Source organism: Cyprinus carpio, chromosome A7 (assembly GCF_018340385.1).
Source record: "Cyprinus carpio isolate SPL01 chromosome A7, ASM1834038v1, whole genome shotgun sequence".
NCBI classification, from domain to species: domain Eukaryota; kingdom Metazoa; phylum Chordata; class Actinopteri; order Cypriniformes; family Cyprinidae; genus Cyprinus; species Cyprinus carpio.
This window is the reverse complement of record NC_056578.1, coordinates 41,867,333-41,892,794: the sequence shown is the minus strand read 5'-3', so window position 1 is coordinate 41,892,794 and position 25,462 is coordinate 41,867,333. Positions and strand designations below refer to the sequence as shown.

Here is a 25,462-nt window from a genome sequence, read left to right as displayed (position 1 = left end):
GGAAATGCAAAACTTTATGAGCAAATGTAAAGTTTTAATGCTTTTGCATTTGCTCGTAAAAAGTACTGAAATCTCCAGAGGAAATTTTCACCTGCAAAAGTATCAATAGTTTTTCGTCTGATCTCATATTATTCCCAGCAACACTTTTGCATTTTCTCACAAAATGCCAAGTTTCGCTGGCAGTGCCACGGGACTCTTCATGTTGAGGCTTGAGCGCGCTCATATACTGAGACTGAAACTGGAATTTGTTCTCACTAATTGTGAAGTTAAATGCAGTCTCGGCTGGCGTCCAAATTTCAGCTTATAGGGGCTACAACCATTCTTTGTGCAATTACAGGCCTGTGTGAGTGGCTTCACAAAAGCCTCTTCTGTGAGTTCTTAAGACTCACTTCCGATGCATTTACAAGCATATGCTACAGAGGAAAAAGTTAATGCATTACAAGAATGACTCAGCTGCAAAAGTGCAGCTTCTTGTAGGAAGTTGTAAAAAAAAAAATAAGTTACTTAAAGATCATGATTGGAAAAAGAAACAGAAAACGAGCCGAAGCGAGTGTCTTTGGATCTGACTGTGGCAGGGAAGGTTGAATCTGCGAAAGAAAGCCGAGGCTCGGCAGAGTGTGCAAATGTTTAATGTGTGTCTGTGCATAAAGCAATAAGCAGAACAAACATCCGAGTGGCAGACGCACAGGATCATGGGAGTACATTCGAATGCTGAATAAATGGCAGGATTAAGAGCACATAAGTGCTGAGGTAAAAATGTTCTCATTGCATAGATCATCTTTATTTCACTCATACAGAAGTGTGTTTCCTACAGACACAAATCAGTGATTCCCCACCACAGGTACATGTGCACTTAAAGACAAAACAGATTTTGATTTTGCTTGTAAAACCTGTGATAACACTTTATAATAATTTTATTAATGGTTCAAATTGTTTATATTATATTGTTTTAATAAATGAACAAGTATTTTTCTTTTAAAAAATGATTTGTTTTCTCCTGTTTATTTATGATTAAAGGAATAGCTATCCTGTTTAATGAAATAATGAGGAGTAGTATACTAATGTGAGTGTTGAGGCAATAAATTTTTTTTTTTGCACCAAAATTACAATCTGTTATGTCTTTAGCAAGCATTTACCATTTACACAAACCTTGTTAGATTAGCTAACAGTCCAATGCCCATAAAGATACTAAATGATTAGTAATCGATTATAAACATTTACAAATGATGAATAGTTTCAACTTTAGATAGCCTTCTGCAAAAACATGAACAGATGATTAATAAATGATTAGTAAAGATGTGTGAATAGGGTAAATTCAAGTCTTTCGGGACATTTTATTGCCATCAAGATGACCGCTCATGAAGGAATTAATGATTAATAAACATTTATAAACATTTGCAAATGATAAATAGTTTCCACTTTAGATTGAGTACTGCAAAAACATGAACAGATGATTAATAGATTATTTGTTAAGATGCATAAATAGAGGTCTACACAACAAACAAAGACCAATAAATGAAGATCATACAAACGTTTACTGACATTTATAAGCATTTCAATTTACATTAAATAATCATATATGTTAATCATTAGGTAAGTTCATAAGGAAACAATAACAAGAACATAATCTCCTGTTTCTAGCTATGTGAATATATATTAACTAATGATGTATGCAGTACATAACGCTTGTTAATGATTTATAAATGAAAGTTATTTTAAAGTGTTACCACATTGGGTCATACTTCAGCTTTATTGGCGTTGTAGTGCAGGTATGTAAGACAGTAAAGGTTGGGAAACGCTGCTTTAAAGTGCATGACATTTTAGTCCTGAGATTCATAATCAAAAATCAATGCATGTGGTCCTTCAATAAGTTCAAGTGACAACTAGAAAATAAACTGACAATAAAGCTAAAATCTCTTTCTGTTCTTTGATATGAAGTCAAAAATAAACCCTAAATCTCCCCAAAATAAAGTATGAATTAGTCCTTCAGTTTTTGTTACAATACACACTGCAAATTTAAATTTATAATCTCTTTGCATTTGGCAAAAATATAATGTGTACAGACATAAGACAGTAAAAATATATAATGTTGCACAGTGCAAATGTGACATATTTCACTGATAAAAACTTTGTATAAAAATGATCCTGATTTCCCTGAAGGTTTTCTCTCTGTTCTCGGTTGGACGTTTTGCATCTTCAAATCTTGGTGGCCTACATGGATATTTAGATGTCAAATAAATAAATAACTCTAGTAAAGTGCCTGGCTTCTGCTGATTGATGTTTGATTCATGTCACTGATGTTTGCATTTCATCATTCAGATCCACGTCGTTCTCAAACGCTCCGTCCTCTTCATCACGCTGCAGCCGCGCGAAACTCACAAAAACCTGAAAGAGACGGAGAAACACGTCAGATGAGGAAGAAACCGTGTCTAAATCTCACTGTCTTTATAGTTTATTTCTACAAAGCAGATGATGTCTTTTTATGCTGTGACATTTTAGCCTTTAAAGGGGACAGAACACACACAGTTTCTGCCAATCTCATGTTAATCTTGAGTACCTATAGAGCAGTATTGCATCCTTAAGTGAGTCGAAAACCCTCTTAAATTCAGCTAATTGCATTTCATATAAATTTAACCTATAATACATATTCATTCAGTTGTAATTAACATGCAATTAAGTGTCAGAAAACATTGCATTCAGTTCACACATCTATTCTCTTAAACTTTATTGTTTACTTAAGTACTCTTTAAAAGTACGCTTAAGTCAGAATCTAAAGCAGAATCTTTTTTTTTTTTTTTCTCCATGATTCCCATGCTTACAGCTGCTTCCAACTACTAAATATAAATGTTGATTGACACATGCATATTGTATTTTTTTTCATGTTTGTATAGTTGATCCGGGCAAGATCAAAGAGCTGATCCTCATACGTCCGGTGTGTGTGTGTGTGTTTTACCTGGTCTAGTGTTGTCTGGGACACAGAGTAATCCTCCACATGCAGGAGCTGCTGGTGTTTGTTGAGTTGGCTGAAGATGTGTGCGAGGGCTCCCTCTCCCTGCGGGATCTGGTATTGCAGAGTGTTGTGATGTTTCTCTTTCAAAGTGCTGCCGTGAAATGTGTCATGCACAAAAGTCTCCACTGTGCAGAGATCGGCCTGATCTGCACTCACGCGTATGATCAGTGTGTATCCGTCTCCAAACCTGCAACACACACACACACACACACAGATTTACAGGCGAAGACTGTATACTCAATCTGGATTAGTGTGAGATCAAAGCACACATGAACCACAGATCATTTCATGAAGAATTCAACAACATTGCCACAAACTTCAAAGAAGAAGAAAGCATTCATGCACACCATCTGATAAAATCAGCACTATTTCCACTTTTTCTTTCCACATAGGTTGCAATGTGTACAGTGCTGACACTGCAAACAAACAGATATCTCACAACACAGACCATTTCCAAAGAATTCTGAGTTAACATCTCACAATTCTGACTTTATTCTCTGAATGCTTGGTCAACAGGCCACATGACTTAAAAAACATGAGAATTTTTCGTGAAATTCAGATTTAACATCTCACAATCCCGCCTTAGAAGAGACGTAAAATATATAATCTCTTTATTCTGAGGGAAAAAAACCTGAACTGCAATATAATAGCTCTAAACTGTGAGAAATAAAGTCAAAAAATGTGTTTGCAATTCAGACTTTTATTCAATTCAATTCAATTCTAAATTCATTTTCAGAATTCTGAGTTAACGTCTTGCAATTCTAAATTCATTTTCAAAATTCTGAGTTAATGTCTTGCAATTCTGACTTTATTATCAGAATTCTGAGTAAAAGCGATAGTTCACCCAAAAATGAAAATGTGATGTTTATCTGCTTACCCCCAGGGCATCCAAGATGTAGGTGACTTTGTTTCTTCATTAGAACACTAATTATGATTTTTAGCTTCAGGCGTTGCAGTATCTCAGCAGTACAATGCTTGGCAATGGTGACAGAATCAATGAGAGAGAAAAAAAAAAAAACATGCACAGACAAAACCATATTAAACCCTGCGGCTCGTGACGATACATTGATGTGTAAAGACACAAAACGATCGCAGACTTATAAGTGCATTACCGACACCTATCTCTCAAATGGCCCATTAACACTCTATCTACAATCTCAATCAGGAGTGTCAATGGTCCATTTGAGAGATAGGTGGCGTAATGCACTTATAAGTCTGCGATCCGCCATAAAGCCACAAGAAGAAGATGATGCTGCCTCAGGCGCCTGATGCTGTGAAGCGCCTTCACAAGAGTTCTAACAGTTCGGACATTGTGTGAATCAGAGATAAAAAAAAAAAAAAACTATATAACTACTGTTCAGTTTCTTGCACAGATCGATCGTTTTGTGCCTTTACCCATCACATGTATCATCACGAACCGCAGGGTTTAATTTGGATTTGTCTGTGCATGTTTTTTTCTCTCATAGATTCTGTTACCGTTGCCAAGCATTGTACTGCTGAGAGACTTCAACGCCTTAAGTTAAAAATCATAATTTGTGTTCTACTGAAAAAACAAAGTCACCTACATCTTGGAAGCAGATAAACATCAAATTTTCATTTTTGGGTGAACTGTCGCGTAAAAGTCTCACCATTCTGACTTTATTTTCGGAATTATGAGTTACCATTTCACAATCCTGCCTTAAAAAAAAAAAAAAAAAAAAAAAAAAAAAAAAATATATATATATATATATATATATATATATATATATATATATATATATATATATATATATATATATATATATAACAGTATATATAAAATACTGAGATAAAAGCTGAATTGAAAGATAATAGTCAAAAGTGTGTTATAAACTCAGAGTTCTGACTTTTTTTTCTTCTGAGTTTACATCTTGCACATCTGACTTTTACTCCTGGATTCAGATTCAACATCTTGCACTTTTGATTTTTATTCTCCTAATTCTGAGCTTACATCTCACAATCCCGCCTTAAAAGAGATCTAAAAATCAGAAAAAAAAGACAGAATTGCAAGATATAATCTCTCACAAAAAAAAAAGATGAATTGCAAGATAAACTCACAATTTTAACCTTTTTTTTTCAGAATTGTAAATTTACAACAAATTTCACTTTCTCACAAGTTTGAGTTACTATTATGCTATTGTTCAGCTATAGATGTTCTCAAAAAATGCTAGATACAAACTCAGATTTGCAAGAAATAAAGTCAGAATTGTGAGATAAGTAGTCACAATACTTTTTTTTTTTTTACACTTTTTTTATTTTGTGGTAGAAAAAGACTTCAGATCTACAAAAAAAAAAAAAAAATCTACACAAACAAATGCACATCTAAAGCAGCAGAGATAAACAGCTTCTCTGTATTTTCATCCTTCTAAACAGTGGGTGTGTGAAAAGTAGATTTATTTATTTATTGTCTGTGTAAAGCGTGCAGCAGTAGATTGCTGCAAAATGTAGCTGTCTTATAAAATCTTCCTCCGCTCTCAACATTACTGATGTACATTAGAAGCACTCTAGTGCTTTTATCCTTCTTGTTAAAAGAACAAAGACACAACAGTGTGAGATCACACTCACTTACTCTCTCTCTCTCTCTCTCTCTCTCTCTCACACACACACACACACACACACAGAGACTCTGAGTGAATTAGATGAAAACCTCACACACTAAGCACAGTAACTCTAGAGAGGGAGCGATTTGATTGGCGACTGACAGTCTTACAGGTGCTTTTATTAGATGCCAGGTTATTTGTGTTTGTTTAGAGGTGTGTGTGTGTGTTTATTTAATGGTTTGTGTTTATAAACACTCAGCCTCAATATGATTTTATCAGCGTAACCGCCTGCTCTCAACATAATAAAAGCACACAATGATAATGGCAGGTGTGTGAGTGACTTGCACTTTATTACTTGCTGTGAAGTGAACTTACAAAATCTGGCCATTTTAAAGAAACAGTTCACCCAAAAATAAAATTATGTCATTTTCAACAGAAGAAAGAAACACAGATAAGAAATACAGGGTTAGAACAACTTGAGGCTGAGTCAATGATGACACCATTTTCTTTTTTTGGGTGAATTTTGACATTTCCAAGAAATAAAGCTGAGTTCTGAGAAGCTAAAGCTGAGAAAGTTCACGTCAGAGCCATTGAGAACCGGAGTTGTGACACTCCCATAGACTTCCATAGGAAACGAGGAATGCGAAATTAATGCATGTCACGGAGCAGCCAATAGTTCCAGTGCTTGTCAAACACACTTACCATAAAGTTAAAGAAATTAGAACATTTTATGACATTTCAAAGCATTAGTTAATCTCTCAGACATGATGAGTAGTTATAAATATGAAGTGGTTTATAGTTAATGTTTATCATTAAATAATAGACAGTTATACTATAATTGCAGTTAGATAACGTGAGAAACACCTTAATAGTGACCATAACCAGATGCTAGTTGTCATATTTAAAAGTTTTTAGTCTTTCTGCAATCTTTCTCTCCCTGTAGGAGGTTGATTGAGTTTCTATGAAGAAAGGAATACAATAAAGAGTTTTGGTGAGTGCAATTGGTCGCCTTATGTTTTTAAAACCGTATTTTAAACTTGTTTATTGCGTTAAACTCTGTATTTGCTTGCCTTTATTATTATTCACGTATGTTGTATGCTTATGTGAATATCATACCACTGGAATGTGAGTAATTAACCTTTTTCAATTTAACATTTTGATTTATTTTTTTATTTTTATTTTTTAACATTTGGTTTATATTTTTTTTTATCTAAATTTAAAAATGTTTGATAATGTCTAAAAATACATCCAAATGCAAAACCTAACAAAAATAAGTAAGCAATTATGACCAGCAATATTCTTTAGAGCAGCTAGACTAGAGCTATTACTGTACATGTATATTTATTAAACAGCCATACGGGCATCTAGTTGTTAAACCATGCCATTACACATGAATATTATTTTTCCGGCCACCAAATGCCTCAAATTTGACTCTTTGCAATGGAATTTAAAAACATTTTCTCTATTTTAACCCTAAATACTACACTAATTGCAATATAAATAACAAACATAATATAAAATATATTTTAAATGGTCATTCAAGGATCATAATTATTGCACATATTATTTAATACCAAAATCTCCTCAAAATATTAACTAAATATAACTGAACTAAAATATAGAACAATTATTTAATTGATTAAAAGTTACACTTGACACATTTGGTTACATTTGAATGCCAGGGAGTATGAGAACATATTAATGCTCTCTTTATAAATCCCCAGAATAAAATGCTGTTATAAAGCGTAGTCAGCGTAGATATCAATGCACAATCAATGCACATTACATATTAATAATTACCAGAAATTGTCATCTATCCTGCTTAAACCCATTCAAACAGACTAGCAGCACGGAGTTGTTTGGAACTATTGAGAGCTCCATGAACCATGTGACCGCGAGATCAAAGCGAGTCTTTCTCAGTGGCTCTGGTTCATGTAATAATCATGTAATGTTATAAATTTTTATGGGTTTGGAGTTTTAAGTTATCATAACAGTTAAGAAGATTCATACATATTGTACATTAAACTAATTCATTTTTATATTAAACAAACGTATGTTAATTTATTATTAAATACAGCAGTTTGAGTATGTCAGTCTGTACTATTAAAAAAAAAAATATATATGCAAAATAATTATAAATATATGAAAAATATAAACATACAAAATCTAGAAAAACATCATTAAACTTCTTAAAACTGTTTTAAAAGGTGCATTTTGATCATATTTATGTGGTTTTTGATATTGTAATTTTAGTAACATTTAGTTTTTGGTAGATGGAAGTCTTTGAATTTTAAAAAATAAAATGAAAAATATTCCCAACATCTTATCTTTAAACTATAGTTTCATTTTATATTTAAGTTTGGCAATTTATTTATTTATTTTTTCTAAATTACAACTTTCATTAATCAAGAATGTATTAAGCTTATCGAAAGTGACAGTAAATGCATTTTTGTGTGTGTGTGTGTGTGTGTGTGTGTGTGTGTGTGTGTGTGTTATAAAAGATTACTATTTCAAATAAATGCTGTTCTTTTGAACTTGATATTCATCAAAGAATCCTGAAAATTTAAATATATATCAGTTTCCACAAAAATACTGGGCAGCACAACTGTTTTCAACATTGATAATAATCAGAAATGTTTCTTGAGCAGCAAGTCATCATATTAGAATGATTTCTGAAGATCATGTGACACTAAAGACTGTAGTGATGATGCTAAAAAAATCAGTTTTTCAATAACATATCTGGACTTGCTAGCAAAACATGTTTGGATAATTTAAGTCAAATGTAACAGATTTCCTCTCTTTTATCTTCAAACTGTCACTGCAATTGCTTTTTAAAAAATGAGGCTGAAGAAATCACATCGAGCACAACTCATTCACTCACGACACCTGCAGCTGCGCACACTCACTATAAAGATGAATGAACATTCAAATGTCAACGGAGACAAAGACAAAGTCGTCCCCGCTTTGCCGTATCAATCACAGGACGAGTGGAGACAATACAAGAGATCAGAGCTCACTGACACCAACAACACGACATGCTTTTGGGAAATATGATGAAATGTATTCCTATATGCCCTTTAGAGCAAATATAGCCAGTTGTGTTTATCTCCATGAGCAGATTGTGCACCGCAAACCTTCAGTCTGTGCGACTCGAGCGAGGCCTGTGTTTGACGACATGAAGTGTGCTCCCTGCTGAGTGTGTGAGGGAAGTGAACTCAGCGTGAGTGACGCCGTCCTACAGATGGCAGCAGAAACACACCGCAGGAGGACCGCCGTGAAGAGAGAGAAAACAGAGGAAGGGCCAGCAGATGGAGAGAGAACCGGTGTGCGATGGAGAGCTGTAGATCTTGTCCTACTGCTTTGCTCCATTAGACAGCATGAACAAGAAAAGATAAAGGAGAGCGAGAGAGGGGAGGGTCGATCAAGGGAGCTGCTTTTAATTGCCTTTTCACTCATTAATGCCCACACCTCCACAATCATTAATTACAAATGAGAGAGAGAGAGAGAGAGAGAGAGAGAGAGAGAGAGAGAGAGAGAGAGAGAGAGAGCAGATAAATTCAGGCACATATTAAATATAAGGTCTGAAACAGACTCAGTCTAATACATTATAGTATTTTAGTTAAAAACATCTTGATGGATTTGTTTCAGCTTTTCTCTTCTCAAGACATTAACTGATGGACTGGAGTGCTGTGGATTATTGTGATGTTTTTATCAGCTGTTTAGACTCTCATTCTGACGGCACCCATTCACTGCAGAGCATCTATTGCTGAGACACTGATGCAATGCTGCATTTCTCCAAATCTGATGAAGAAACACACTCACCTCCATCTCGGATGACCTGAGAGTGAGTTAAGTTTCAGCAAATTAACATTTGTGGATGAACTGTTCCATTAATTGTTTATATTGACAACTTTTATGATACAGATTGAAAACAGCTGTGCTGCTTCATATTTTTCTGGAAACTGTGATACATTTTATTTTTCAGGAAGAACATGATTTATTTGAAATATAAATCTTTTGTAACACTATTAATGTGTTTGTGGTCACTTTTAATTAATTTATTGCATCCTTGATGAATAAAAGTATTAATTTCTTAAAGAAAAAAAAAAAAAAAAAGACTTATCTTATCTGACCCCTAACATTTTGAATGGCAGTGTACATGCTAGGCCCAAACTATTGATGACTAAAATACAATAAATAAATAAATAAATCTCAATTTGTGGATAAACACACTTGAGAAGCAAAATAATAAGACTTGTGTTCAGAGATATCTTGAATAAAGTAGATTTTCCTTCTAGTTTCTCTGAAAACGAGTCTCATTATCCTCCACACATTTCCTTCTCCAGTAAACTGATCTTATTTAAAAGATGTTTAGATATTTGTTTTACAGGAACACAAGATAAAAATAACGATGAAGAAAAGATTGAAGGAATAATTATGCCTAATTAAAAATGTAATTGTTTTTTCAAACAACTTTAAAGCATTTAAACCCACTCACACACACACACACACACACACACACACACACACACACACACACACACACACACACACACACACACACACACACACACACACACACACACACACACACACACACACACACACACACACACACACACTCTTTCTCACTCCCTCTCTCTCTCTCTCTCTCTCTCTCTCTCACACACACACAGACACACACACACACACACACACACACACACACACACACACACACACACACTCTTTCTCTCTCTCTCTCTCTCTCTCTCTCTCTCTCTCTCACACACACAGAGACACACACACACACACACACACTCACCTGCTCTTTAGGTGCTGGATGCTGCCCAGGCATTTGAACTGTCCGTTCACCATGATGGCCATGCGGGTGCAGAGGGCTTCACACTCCTCCATGCTGAAAACACACACACAATTGCAGCATTAGGCAGATTGTTTTGGTCTAATTCTGGCCGTTCCTCAGCGTGAATCTCACAGGAGACACCTTCAAAGCATCAGAAACCCCAAAGCTCAGGCTCCGCTTCCAGCCGCATTCAAATGAGACTCATTATGAAGCTCATGAAAGCCTTTCACCTGCGCAGCCGGCCGACGAGACGCAGCCACACAAACAAACTCATCTGCTGCCAAACCGAGGGACAAACGTACATCAGGAAAACTCTAAATTGATGTCTTGTTGCCAGGAATCAACACACTGCGTCATTATCGCACGCTGATGCGGAGAAATAGGTATTAGTAACGAGACAATAAATATATCGCTGGAATATGCAATAACATTTACATTCGAGCATTTAGCAGAAGAAACCATATGGACATATGTATAAAAATAAATAAACAAATATATAAATAAAAATTACTGACAACAAAACCACTAAAAATTTAACTAAAATTAAACTGAAAATGTAAAATATAAAAAATAATATCTCATTATATAATATAATATATTTAAATAATATAATATACTATAATTTTAGTTCAAGTTTTAGTGATTTTGTTGTCAGTCATTTTTATTTATTTTATCATAATTTTTGTTTTTATTATATACCTCTCCTCGAGCCATCACCTTATTGTGGTGGAGAGGTTTGGGCGTCCTGGTGAACCTGAGAGCTATGTTGTCTGGAGCTTCGTGCTCCTGGTAGGGTCTCCCTTTGCAAACTGGTCTCGGGAGAGGGAACAGGCTAAGAATGGTTCAAACACTGCCTTGTGGCCCGGGAGGGAGAAGGCTAAGGGAGCACACCCCGACAGAAAAGCAACCTCTAGGTAGGCCAACCCCCCGCCTAAAGGTCAAACTTTGATAACAGAAACACTGAACGATATATCACACACCTTAGAATTGGGAGGAAAGGACCTTCAACTGGAAGGAGGATGAAGCCTTGTGGTCAAAGCCGACAGGAAGCCACTTCTTAATCCTAAATCTATCATAAAGATTGGAACATGGCATGTGCGCTCAATGCATATTACAGGAAAAGCGCAGACCATCGCAAATGAAATGAAGATATATGGCATCCATATACTTGGAATCGCCGAAGCCAGGTGGAAGGAAGCAGGACAAACATGGCTCTCATCAGGAGAATCAATTATATACTCTGGGCACACGGGAGATAATGCGACTCACTCAGATGGGGTAGCAATCATGCTATCAAAAGAAGCCCAGAAGACACTCTTAGGATGGGAACTAGTCCAAGGATCATAATGGCTAAATTCAAGACCTCGCATAAGCGTGTGCTACAGTGCTATGCCCCAACAAATGAAGCAGAGGAGGAGGCAAAAGAAGATTTATAACAAAAGCTAGAGGAAACCAGGAGAAAATGTAAAGAGAAAAACCTCACCATTTTAATGGGGGATCTGAATGCAAAGGTTGGCAATGATAACACCGGCTTTGAACAAGTGATGGGAAAGCATGGCCTTGGAGTGATGAATGAGAATGGAGAACTCTTTGCCAACCACTGCGCTAACAACAATCTTGGCATTAGCGGAACCCTCTTCCCCCACAAACCATGCCACTGGGTAACTTGGGTATCTCCTGACATGAATAAAAAAAAACAAATAGATCATTTCTGCATCTCCAAGAGATTCAGGAGAAGCCTTCAAGATGCTTGGGTGAAGAGAGGTGCTGATGCAGGCACGGACCACAGTCTATTGGTAGCTAACTTAAAACTTAAGTTGAAAAACACCACAACATTACCTCAATAGGTAAGCACTACAATGTGTCACTACTCACCATCAAAAATAAACAAGCAGACTTCCAGATAGAACTTAGAAATCGCTTCACAGCACTACAAGAAATGGAAGAGGAACCCAGAACAATAGAAAACCACTGGCAGCAAGTAAAGGAAGCATTTACAGGGGCCTGCGAAGCATCAGTTGGGCCCAAGAAAAGAAAACATCAGGAATGGCTCTCACCTGACACCCCGATCAGAATAGAGGAAAGGAAGAAACTAAAGGATGTATTAAACAATTGCCAAACAAGAGCAGCTAAGAAAACAGCTGGGGAAACATATAGCAGAGCAGACAGGGAGGTAAAAAGGAGTGCTAGGAGAGATAAGAGAAACTTTGTAGCCAAGCTTACAGCGGAAGCGGAGGAAGCTGAAAGGCAGAACAACATCAAAGCTCTCTACGACAACATCCGACTCCTGACCAAAAAATACCAGAGAGGGAACCATCCAGTCAAAGATAAGGGAGGAAGGATATTGAATACACAAGAAGAACAAATGAAGAGGTGGGTCGAGCACTTCTCGCACCTACTGAACCAACCATCTCCGGCAGTAAGAGCAAACATACAACCTGCAGAAGTCCCCGTCAGTTGACTGCAGACGGCCAACCAAAGAAGAGATTAAAAAAGCCATCATGCTCTCCAAGAACAACAAGGCACCAGGTCCAGATAATATACCGGCAGAAGCTCTTAAAGCAGATGTAGAAACATCCTGGCAAATACTATCTGACCTGTTTGGTAGGATCTGGAAGGAAGAAGATCTGCCTGGGGAATGGAAGGCAGGCCACCTGGTAAAAATACCCAAGAAAGGCAGCCTAAGCCTCTGCAACAACTACAGGGGTACAATGCTTCTATCTGTACCAGGCAAAATCCTAAACCGGATAATCTTGCAACACCTCAAGACAGCAGTGGACGCAGAGCTTAGAGACAACCAAGCTGGATTCAGGCAAAATAGATCATGTGCCGACCAAATAGCAACCCTGCGAATCATTCTTGAGCAGCCACAAGAGTTTAAGTCACCACTTTATACAGTATTTCTGGACTTTCGAGAAAGCAAAGTTTGGAATTTGGAAGTGCTCTTGCAACTGACGAGACACTATGACAAACCAGAGAAGTTCTCCACCATCATCAAGAACACCTATTCGGGAATGCAATGTAGAATCATACATGAAGGCCAGCTGACAGAGGCTTTTCACATCACAACAGGAGTAAGGCAAGGCTGCTTACTTTCCCCATTACTATTCCTCTTAGCGGTCGACTGGATCATGCGGCAAGCCACTGAAAACAGGCCCAATGGGATCCAGTGGACCCTTTTCACACAACTGGATAACCTAGACTTCACAGATGATATCTCATTACTGTCCCAAAATCACCAACAAATGCAAGAGAAATTGAGAGAGGTAGAACAGAAGGCAGCCGAGACAGGTCTTCATATTAACATACAGAAGACCAAAGTGCTCAAGGCCAATACAAAGACGTTGGTCAGCTTGATGGTTAACCACCAACCACTAGAGGATGTCAACTCCGTCATTTGCCTGGGAAGTGAGGTAACGAGTGATGGTGGATCAGAAGGAGATGTAATGAGAAGAATAGGCAAGGCAAGAGATGCATTTGGCATGATGGGGGCCATATGGAGAGACGTATATCTGAGACGTGGAAAACAACAAAGAACCTCCTGAACAAGCTACAAGTCTTCACCAACCACTGTGGATGGATTGGGCACACATTGCGGAAACCGTACAATTCCATCACACGCCAAGCCCTGCAGTGGAACCCACAGGGCAAACGTGGCAGAGGGAGACCAACAAACACCTGGAGGAGGAGTGTCACAGCCGAGAGGGAAAGAGCTGGCTACAGGTGGCAAGATCTGGAGAAGCTGGCACAGAACAGGACGAGGTGGAGAAATATTGTCAGTGGCCCATGCTCCTCCTTGGAGTAACAGGCCTATGTAAGTAAGCAAGCATATATATATATGACAAATTTGTCCCAGAAGTGAGCTTTGTCTAACAAAACCTCCTTTTTGCAATTTACAAAAAATAAATAAAAATGCTCAGATTTTTTTTTCTTTCAAAGAAGTAAATAAAGATTATTGAAGATTACTGGAGTATATTTTGCAAGAAAATACTCTGTCCGTCCATCTTACTATTTAAAAATGTCATATTTAATTCTGTTACTGGTCATTTGTTTGTAATTATCTGTGAAATTTACTAGCAATTTCTGAGTGAAAATTGTTTCAAAGTAAATCCTACACTCTGTATAATTTATTATTATTATTTTTTTCTAATTAAAATTGCAACAATGCATGTTTTCTGTTATGATTAGGTTATACTGTACAGTCTATGAAAGGTCCCCATTTAGACAGCTGAATGTGTTACCTGTGAGAGGTGAGTATCACAGATCTGCCCTCTTTAATGACGCTGAGGATACAGTCCCACAGAAAACGCCGGGCCTTGGGGTCCATACCGGTGGTGGGCTCGTCCTGCACACACACACACACACACACACACACACACACACACACACAGAGAGCGTATCTTTTATGTGAATCAATATTCATAATGCAAAGAGAAACACCTCAAAGAGCTTTATGCTACAGCCCAGCACAGTCACATGACCTCATTATGCTGCATTTGTAAATTAGGGAGAGTCATCTCATAAATATGCATGTTTACTAGGTTTGCAGATTTGCATACTATACACAGTATGCGTACTATATAGTAAGCTAAATGGATGACATGTGACCTTTGACCCCGTATGACAGAATCACTACATGATGATCACTCTGTCCTCTGCGCTGATTCAGAGCGGGACGGACACGCTGTGAACACCTGCCTCGTAATGCCGCCTTTAATTAGCATCCACAGAGAGCCAATCAGGAGTTATTCTGTGGGTTATGAACGTGGATTATTTCATATGAGTCTTTGTCAGGCGGAATGAGATTTTAATGCCAGCAAACAGAGGTGCGTGTGTGCGCCGAATGCTAAATCTGGCTGGAAATACATTAAAAATGTCCCGCGAGTGACCTCGAGTCCTGTGTTCTTTTCTTCTTTAATCTTTTCTATCACTATTCGGCTGTTCACTTTATCCTTAATCCTCAAGGACATTCTCTCATCTGTGTGTGTGTGTGTGTGTGTGTGTGTGTTTGCTTTGTGTGTGTCAGCTGTACTTTGAGAATAAAACTGTCCCTAGCTACTTCTCAAAGAAAAACGTCCCTTTAGAGACTAGGTACAAATGATTAATAATGCAATTCATAAAGGTCAAATCATATTTTCATTAACGTTTTCTCCCAGGTGTCAGGTAATGGTTGAGAATAGTTTTAAATCCACAAATGAATGCAAGGAGACTCACAAAAGCATAATAAAAACTATATAGACACTGCAGGATTGCGATGCACCTTTTCTACATAAAATTGCACAGTGAGATTTCTTACTATACATTTACAAAATAAAGTATAAAGAATGTGATCTGGGTGTGTTTGTATGTTTGTTTTTTTTTGTTTTTCATTTTATAAAGGTGCCATAAACTGAATTGTTGTGTATTCTATCATCACTGCACAATACTAAGGTATTTTGTGCATGCAACTTAGATAATTGCATTGCAAATTTAGCATTAATACAGATGCTGAATTTATTGTGTCTGGCATGTTTTCTCACTGACATGCACATGTCATTTCAAACTTGTAATAGTGACGCTGTGATCACATTCATGTGCGTTTAACTCCGTCATGACTTTACCGCACCGATAGCTCAGACGCAGTGTTGAACCAACCGCAATATATTTTTTGATCGGAGCAGCAGCAGACTTCAGTTTGGAGCTCAGATCAGTGTGGATGTGCAGGTTTGTTTAATTCATCATCTAATGTTAGGCGTGTTTGCACTGTTAGCGCTCACACCAGCCAAACTGAAAAGCGTCTGAGTCTCCAGAGTCATATAATTATTTCTGTGGGTGTGAAGAAACATTAATTAGTGCGAAAGAACAATCAACACAACCTGCAAATGGGCATCACATTTTCATATCTCGAGAATAGCTGAAGCTTTTATTGCTGTACTGCATTAAAAACAGGTATTTGTTTGTTTGCTTATTCGTTTATTTTGTTGGTGTTGTTTGCTGTTTTAATGACGTTTTAATTATTGCTCTCTGAAAAGCAGAAAAAAAACCTAACTAAACAAAATAAATAAATAAATAAATATGTAAAACAAATATAGTCAAACAACTGCTTAAATATTATATATATATATATATATATATATATATATATATATATATATATATATATATATATATATATATATATATATATCTCATCATCAGTTATAATCAGCACATTAGAGTGAATTAATTGTTGCTGTTATATGTCGTGAATGACTTTAATTTGGGTCTAATAATAGCTGAAGGAGAGGCTAAAGGAGAAAGGCATTTATATTCTTAGTGGATGACAGAATATACAATAATGTTGGAGTGGGAGAAATAAAAAGACTGACACTGTTAAACAGGCCTCTCGTGTAATTATTACTGTGCCATTTATTATGCTTTTATGTCTTCAGAGCATAAGATGAGCTGAAACAAGACGTACAGCTGTGCTGAAAAACACAACAAATGGCGCATTAACTAAAACTTTACAGAAACACAGACAGGTTTTCATAATATGTGTGCCCATTATTTAGTAAATAAAAACAAAAAAACATATGAATTCAACCGAAAATCTTTCTTGTTCATATTTACTTAGAGTAAAAATCTTCTACTATAAATACTATATAACTACTATATATACTATATAAATCTCCTCTGTTTGTGGTCAGAATCTCCCGCTTCAGTCCGTATGTTTTCTGACTGTGTGAGTCGAGTCAGATTCAGACTGTATTTGCTCGGTCTGGACTTTTCTCTTTGATTTCTGTCTCTGTGGCTCAGACTGAGGTTTTTGTTTTGTTGTTGTTGAGATTCTGACTTTCAAACAAACCTCAGCTCACAGTTTTCACATCTGAACCCTGACATTATCCCTCCTTCAAACGTTACGCTTGTTTTCGAGTTATTCTCTGGTCTGATCAGCTTTCAGACAGGTACTTGTACATTTTATTGCTTGTCGTGTTTATTAAACCAAAAACTGAAAATCAGGTGCTCAGAGGAGATTCAACTAAAAAAAAAAGAAAAAAAAAGAAAAAAAAAAGAAAAAGAAAAGTCAAACTAGTGATAAAACTGCAACACTCTACACACATAAACTTGACTTCTTTAAAACAATGTTTTCGGCCAACTTGATGAAGGCCTTTAAGCTGAACAAATCAAATCAAGTTTATGTTTGTAGAGAGATATAAAAAATCATTACCCAATAAATCACAAATGACTAAAAAAAAAAAGAAAAAAAAAAAAAAAATATATATATATATATATATATATATATATATCTATATTATATATATATATATATATATACTATATGTCTATATATATATATAGGGGGATAAAAAATTGTGATTAAATCTCTCTCTCTCTCTCTCTCTTATATATATATATATATATATATATATATATATATATATATATATATATATACAGTATGAACCTGGACAACAAAAGCAGTCTTAAGTCTCTGGGGTATATTTGTAGCAATAGCCAAAAAAAACAATGAATGGGTCAAAATTATAGATTTTTCTTTTATGCCAAAATCATTAGGACATTAAGTAAAGATCATGTTTCATGAATATATTTGGTAAATTTCCTACCGTAAATATATCAAAACTTCATTTTTGATTAGTAATATGCATTGTTAAGGACCTAATTTGGACAACTTTAAAGGTATTTTTCTCAATATTTATATTTTTTGGACAGTGGGTCTAGAAACTGTGGATTATTGCATCGTTAGCACTAAACTCACGTCAAACTTTACTGAAATTGCTATTTAGGAGCGTTATCTGTGTGATGCATTGAGTTTTACTTTTGTAGAGTGTTTCAAATGTCATTTGTGTGTTTCCACTGGCACTATGCACCTCACTACTGTATTTACAATCACCCAGACACACAACAAAAACTAAAAAACCAGACAGACTGAACACTAGAACCTGAACTGTGTTTTGTAGCTGAAGTGATGATGTGATTTGAATGTGTGTGCATGAACACAGACACGTTTCTCATCTCGTTTAGACGAATCAGCACTGATTGTGTGAACGGGACGGCTGAAGTGATTTGGAGAGCCAGGTGTGTGTGTGTGTGTGTGTGTGTCTTACGAGGAAGACCAGAGGAGGGCAGCCAATCAGAGCAATGGCGGTGGAGAGTTTGCGCTTGTTGCCGCCGCTGTAAGTTCCTGCTGATTTCTCTGAGTATTTGACAAGACCCAGTTTCTGAACGCCCCATTCAGCCACCTGAGAGAGAGAGAGACAGAGAGAGAGAGAGAGAGAGCGGGAGAGAGAGAGAGAGAGAGAGAATATCACTACATACACATTCACAAAACATACATCCATCCATCCATCTGTGTGTGTGTGTGTGTGTGTGTGTGTGTGTGCGTGTCAGGGTTATTATTGAATACTAAAACTAAGAGGAAATGATTCATTTAAAACATTTCATAACTCTGAAATAATTTACATGATATATAAAAAAACCCAACAGACGGTAATAATGAATGAGACTCAAAGGAAACTAAAAAGAAGGAACCCATACTGCTGAAACTACTAAAATGAAAGTAAATGTAAAAACATTATATAATACACTACTGTTCAAAAGTTTGGGCCAAGTATGAATTTTTTGTTTAAGAAATTCATATTCTTTTATCCAGCAAGGATGCATTAAAAAGTTACACAATATTACTGTTTTACAGTATTTTTTTTATCAGATAAATAAATACAGTCTTGGTGAGCAGAAGAGATGACATTTAAACATTTAAAAATCTTAACAACCAACACTTTTGAACTTTAATGTACATAATGTAGACAGTACAATGAAACATTTTTAAAATATATTAAAAATGAAAAACCATAGTAACCTTGGTGTGTGTGTGTTAGGGATTTTGGACAAGCTAACCAGTTGCACGGGATCAAAGACTTGCAAGATCACACACACACACACACACACACACACACACACACACACACACACACACACACACACACACACACACACACACACCAAAGACAGAGAGTGAGTTTCAGACAGATAGATCAAGGGTCTACAAAATACAGAGCGCAGGCTGTGTTACCATGGAAACCTCTTTTTCGGGAACCCCGCGGAGTCGCGCGTAGAACTCCAGGTGCTCTCGTCCCGTCAGAAGCTCATCGATCGCATCGAACTGCGGACAGTAACCCATATTCTGCTGCACCAACTGCAGGTCAGAGCGGATGCTGGAAGTTCAAAATCAAAACACCTCAGCAACTGCATAACAACATACATATATATATATATAAACTTTTTTTTCATTAAAACATTAACATTTTAGTTATTTTGTTATGTTTTGGTTACTTAAGTGCATCAAGTTAAACTAAATAAGAATCAGAAATTATGTTTTGGCAAACAGTTGAAACATTTTTTATTAGCTTATTATTATTATTATTATTATTATTATTATTATTATTATTATTATTGATCAAAGTTTTTTTTTTCCTAAGTAATAAAAAGTTTTTTTTTTTGTTGTTTTTTTTTTTTTTTCATAATAATAACCCTGGGGGAAAAAATAAACAATAAACAAACTAGATTTTTTTTTTTTCATTGTAAAAGTCAATTTACATATCAAGCCCCTCCCTTTTGGATTCCAAAGATTAAACTCCACCCCCATGTCTCTTAAAAAGTTGAAACTTTCAAAATGAAAGAACGTGTGAGTCTGTGAGACACAGATAAAGAGTTGCTCATATCTCCTCTCATCACCACCAGCAGCAACACAGCAGCGCCAACGCCAAACTGGAAAAGTAAACTCCGCTGTCTGTGAAGTGATTGACAGCTGTGTTCCCCACCCCTCGGACATGAGTGGCTCCTCTGTCTCTCGTCTCACAGAAGAATGACTGACAGACAGAGACAGAGACGCGCAGGAGGACGCCGTCTGCACTTCTTCTCCACTCACCTCTCTCACACCGACTTAACAGACCTAAACAAACGACACACAGACGGCACGCTCCACAAAAAAATCAGCCATTAGTCACACAAACCCATATTTATCTTGAGAACAGTTAGGTTAGTTAAACTAATTAATCAAAGCAACTGGTTTAAATGCATCACAAGCTTGTACCCTTTAACCTCCAGAGATATTGACTTTCTCAACCCGTTCTAAATAAAACCAAATGAAAGAACACTTTTTAAATTATCTAATGAATTGATATTCCGTCCATTGCATTAAAAACTATTTTAATTATTTAGCTCAACCATTCAACCTTGTTTATTGCAAGCAATAAATAATCAAAGATTTTTTTTTTTTTTCTTAATTTTGGGGACTATTAAAGACAATTCCCTTGATTTAATGGGGAAAATGTATATTTTTGGCAAAAGAAAATACAAATAAAAATAAAATTATCGGTCAAATTGATATTCGGTTCATTGCATTAAAACTATTTTAATTATTAACTAATTTAAAATTAGTTCAGTATTAAGCTTTGTTAGCGTCTGTGTGCAACCCTGTTACCACAATTAAATAAAAAAAATAAAAAAAAAAAAAAAAAAAAACAATCACTAAAAAAAAATACATTCTACATACATTCAATAATAATTATAATAATTTATTATATAAAAAAAATTAAAAAATTAAACTTCATTCTTACAAATATTTTTTTACTTCACTCAATCAATCAAAAACAAACAACCAACCAATCCAAACAAAAATTCAATCGAAACAAAATAACAAATAAAAAATATATTTTTTTCAGGAAATTAAGTATATTTCTCCTTTTAATTTACATGGAATATTAATATTATTGAAATAATAAGCAATTGAAATCAAATGTAAACATTTTGATATTCAATTCACTATATTAAAAAATTATTATAATAATTAAAACAAATAGAGTTCAGGATTTTGTGTGCAACCCTGTTTCTGTGTGGAATTACAACAGAACAGCAGCATTGCTTAAAATCAGATTCCTTCCACATTGTGGCAATACATATTTACAATCTATAATTATAATTTAATTCCATTCCAATGCTTACAAATACTGTTCTGTTCACTGCATTCAAACCCTGTTACTGCAGTTTATTTCTATTTCTTTCACTGAACAATAGTGGAAACAACAACATCAGCATCAGGATGACTAGACGTTTAAAAGCAGTGATTTTCCAGAGAGATGCGCCGGACGGAGGGACTCACCTGTATCCGTTCAGGAAAGCGTCTCCGGCCGTCGGGCTGATGTCTCCCGTCAGCATTTTAAAAGTCGTAGTTTTACCTGCACCATTGATCCCCAGCAAACCAAAACACTGCACAACACAAAAACATAACATTCATTCCTGCGCTGATGTAGCAGTTAGAAGCTTGCCGTTTGCACTCACTGGATATTGTTCAATTGAAAGTTGAGACGGGACGCACTGAAAAGCGTGTGCTTTTTTAAAATAGCCAGTAGCCTTTATTTGACATCACAGCCATGAACTATTATTGATAGATGATGTAACATACAAAACACATCATTAATAACATATAACCACATTAATAAAATTATAAAAACATATACAAACTTAAAAAACACATACCAGCCAAAAGAATTCCTAAAGATCCATAACTTGTTTTCGCAAATATCTCCCACATTATGCACTTATTAAAAATTAGACACTTTATTCTTAATAGTGATTAAATACATTGTTCATATTGTGTGTGTGTGTGTGTGTGTGTGTGTGTGTGTCTGTGAGATTTGTTTGTGTGTGTGGTGTGTGTGTGTGTCGTGTGGTGATGCAAAATGTGTGTGTGTGTGTGTGTGTGTGTGTGTCTGTGAGATTTACCTCTGCAGCAGGAACACCCACACAGATTTTCTCCACGGCTGGAGTCTTTTTCTTACGGTACATCTGCAGAACAAAAACATCAGAAAGTACAGCTGTGTCATGCTTTGAGAGCTTTTCTTAAAATAAATCTGTTTTGCAGATATATGACTATTTTTGTGCAAAATAAATGCTATAGGTGAAGCCAAGGAACATATTAACCCTGGAAAGCCTGACATACAAAATAACAGTCAGAAAAAAAAAAAAAAAAAAAACTATCATATTTGAAAGGATTTTATGGCTTATATAGTCTGATATAGTGAGAATATGTAGGAAAAATAGCTAATTTTTTTCAGAGACTCAAACTGAGCAAAAATATGCAATTTTTGGTGCAGATGCTGATATTTATATGGATAAAAAGTGATGAAATTCTGATGCTTGTGATGTAAATCAATGATATCTTTCAGTCATCACTCTATATCTCCAATGATATGCCTTAGTAAGATGAGATTGAAATGATCCAAACATATAATGCAATGCAATCCAATGCTGATTGAGAGATCAACAAATAAACACTCCTCGGAAGATGTTAGATATTCTGGAGGCTTGTGAAGATCATTCCTCCACTGAGGAACAGTGAAAGTAAAGCTTCTGGAAACAAACGTTCCTCTAAAGATCCTGATGATCAGATTTGAGATGCACTGATTTTTCTAATATATATATATATATGGATAATCAAGTAAGCCTAGCCAAGCTGGACCAGTCCAGTGAGTGTTCATCTGGAAATATTACTGCAGTTATTCTGTCGTTTACTTGATAAAAATCAATAAAGACAGCAAAAAGACATGTGACACACCAGCTGAAGCTGGACGTTTGTACAATTAGACTAAAAATGTTTTACTTGACTAAAATCCCTAAACTATCAATCAGACGACAGAAGGCATAGAGTAGCTTGTGTTTAACAGCAAAAATATGATCATGTTGATCATTTAGAGGCCTTTCATGCATCAAATATGATACAGTAGCTTTAGGGTTAAATAAGCCGCGTGCATGAGGACTCATCTGGCCTGAGACGTTTGAGGGTCTCCTGCACTGACACCTGTCTGCTCTCAGAGCGGCGCGTGATTCACAGACAGCTGCTCTCAACGGCTGATTACAGATCACACAAATTACACTCTCACTCCTAATCACTGAGACTCTCCCCTCCAACAAACATACGCACACACACACAGACTAACAGACTATCTCCTGAACATAAAATAAACAAACAAACAAACCCAACCAAAAAAAAAAGCTAAGAGCTTTAGCATGCTTTTAAAAGAGTAAGTATCATGGAAATAATATACTTTAAAAGAACAAACTTAACATACTTAAACTAAATGCAGTGTTTCAGACACTTGTCAGACTGCATGTTTGCTGCAATTAAATGAAAATATATAATATTAAAATTTATGTTAAATATGTTTACCTGAACCTTAGAGTGTTTTTCACTTAAGTAGGACTTAAGTACACGCTAAAGCTTTTGAGCTGTGTGAGTGTACAGATGTTCACAGTAGAGTCTCAGAGATTAGGACTGAGAAATTACATACAGTATAATTATGAAATGATATGTTGTCTTTGAAATATGGTTAAAGACAAGCATTTATGATCAACTAAAATATATTTTAATGTCATTTCTACTAAAACTTGTATGTCATGTATTTAAATTTTAATTTATTTTAATTTTAAATGTAATACTGAACAACACTAAAGTTATAATTATAATCTTATGAATTACTTATTAATTATAAGTACTTTACATGTACTTTAGTTTGTAAGTCAACACATCAAAATAAGTGATCAAACTAAGTTTAATAACACATCAATATTATTAAAATGATTTAAAATGTACTTTAAAGTAAAACTTTTAATTTGACATTATTATAAAGGTCACTTTTTAAAGTGTACTTAAGTGTGTTAAGAAACAGTCATGAAAGTTTGTCTCTTTAAGTCACTTAAGTGGCCTTTTATTTCACTCATTTTATATTAACGTATCTTTTTTTTTGTTGTTTTTAATATACTTTCAAGATTCACAGTACATTACAAGTGCACATTTAACACAATTAAGCACACTTATTTCACAAAGGAGATCATGAATGGCACCAGAATTTTGCAAAAAAGTAATTGCAAAAAATTGGGTGTTTTAAAGAATCAAGTCTGGAAAAACTGTATTGATCTCAATAACCCTGCTGAAAAAAATGCTGGTTTGCTGGTCTTAAACTGGTTTAAACTGGTCTATTTATCTGATCGGCCAGTTGGTCTCCAATTCTGATCATCTGAAACTGCCCAAAAACATACGTTTCATGGCACCTTTCAGACTAAGAATCTGGAAATTTGACTTGAAGTCACAAGAACAGGAAGTACCTTGGTGAGGTCACAGATTCGGAGCAGGTCGTTCTGGGCTCCGCCCCTCTGCACACGTTCACGCTCAAGAGCCACGTCTTCATCCTCTTTGCCTGAAGATGTCGGTAGTGACTTTATCGACCTGTGTGTGAAGATGTGCGTGTGTCACCACAGAGCAGATGGTAGGATCACGTGTAAAAGTCAGTAAAGAAACAACCAGTCTGTGCAAGAAACTGAACATTATCTACAACATTATTACATGTAAAGCCAAAACCTACACCTTCACTAGCCTGAGTAAAATAAAATTAAAATTTAATTTTCATTTAACTTTAACTTTCAATTGAAGGTGTGTTTCTTACATGGATTTGCAGAAGAACTTGTACTGGAGGAGCAGGGTCAGGCTGAACATGACGCCCCCCTGAATGGCCATAGCAAACAGATTCTTGCCCACCATGTTCCAGCTGAGAGGATTTTCGAAGCGGTCTTCACCTGAAGAGACAGACACACATCAGCTTTCCTCTCAGATCTCATGATCTTTCCACACGTGTGAATGTCTTACCCAGGTTTTGGTAGAGGGTGGCCATCGCCTGGTTTTTGGCCATGTCCATCAGGCCCCTTCCCAAACAGAAGTGAGGGAACACCAGCAGCGCCTGCTTGACTATGTCATTGATACGGGTTATATTCTGGAGAGGAACACAGACGGGACAGAGAAAGGCAGTGTTAGACTGGAAGCACGGGATTCTTTTTCACTGATTGAGTCATATAGATGCTTTTATTAGAGATTTCTGAGGATTATCGAGGTAAATTTAAGACCTTTTAAAGAGCTTTTTAAGACCAAGTAAGGTAACACAATATGGCAGTATGTTCTCTTAACAAAAAACAATACAACCACCAAAACAACAAAACATCCCCCAACGAAAAATATTTTTTTTT

General features: G+C 35.9%; 1 protein-coding gene across 1 annotated transcript in view; it reads right to left on the bottom strand.

Annotated features, from left to right (window-relative positions):
- Nucleotides 1-1,236: 1,236 nt before the first annotated feature.
- LOC109070726 (phospholipid-transporting ATPase ABCA1-like) overlaps nucleotides 1,237-25,462 on the bottom strand; it is a 137,895-nt gene continuing 113,669 nt past the window's right edge. The window contains exons 41-51 of the mRNA XM_042761401.1: nucleotides 25,089-25,212; nucleotides 24,889-25,018; nucleotides 24,551-24,671; nucleotides 22,172-22,234; nucleotides 21,549-21,655; nucleotides 19,461-19,602; nucleotides 18,496-18,630; nucleotides 14,653-14,756; nucleotides 10,373-10,465; nucleotides 2,954-3,197; nucleotides 1,237-2,385 (exon numbers count right to left, since the gene is read on the bottom strand). Of these exons, the coding sequence (XP_042617335.1) occupies nucleotides 2,287-2,385; nucleotides 2,954-3,197; nucleotides 10,373-10,465; nucleotides 14,653-14,756; nucleotides 18,496-18,630; nucleotides 19,461-19,602; nucleotides 21,549-21,655; nucleotides 22,172-22,234; nucleotides 24,551-24,671; nucleotides 24,889-25,018; nucleotides 25,089-25,212 (1,362 nt within the window). The 3' untranslated portion in view covers nucleotides 1,237-2,286. The remainder of the gene's footprint in view (nucleotides 2,386-2,953; nucleotides 3,198-10,372; nucleotides 10,466-14,652; nucleotides 14,757-18,495; nucleotides 18,631-19,460; nucleotides 19,603-21,548; nucleotides 21,656-22,171; nucleotides 22,235-24,550; nucleotides 24,672-24,888; nucleotides 25,019-25,088; nucleotides 25,213-25,462) is intronic.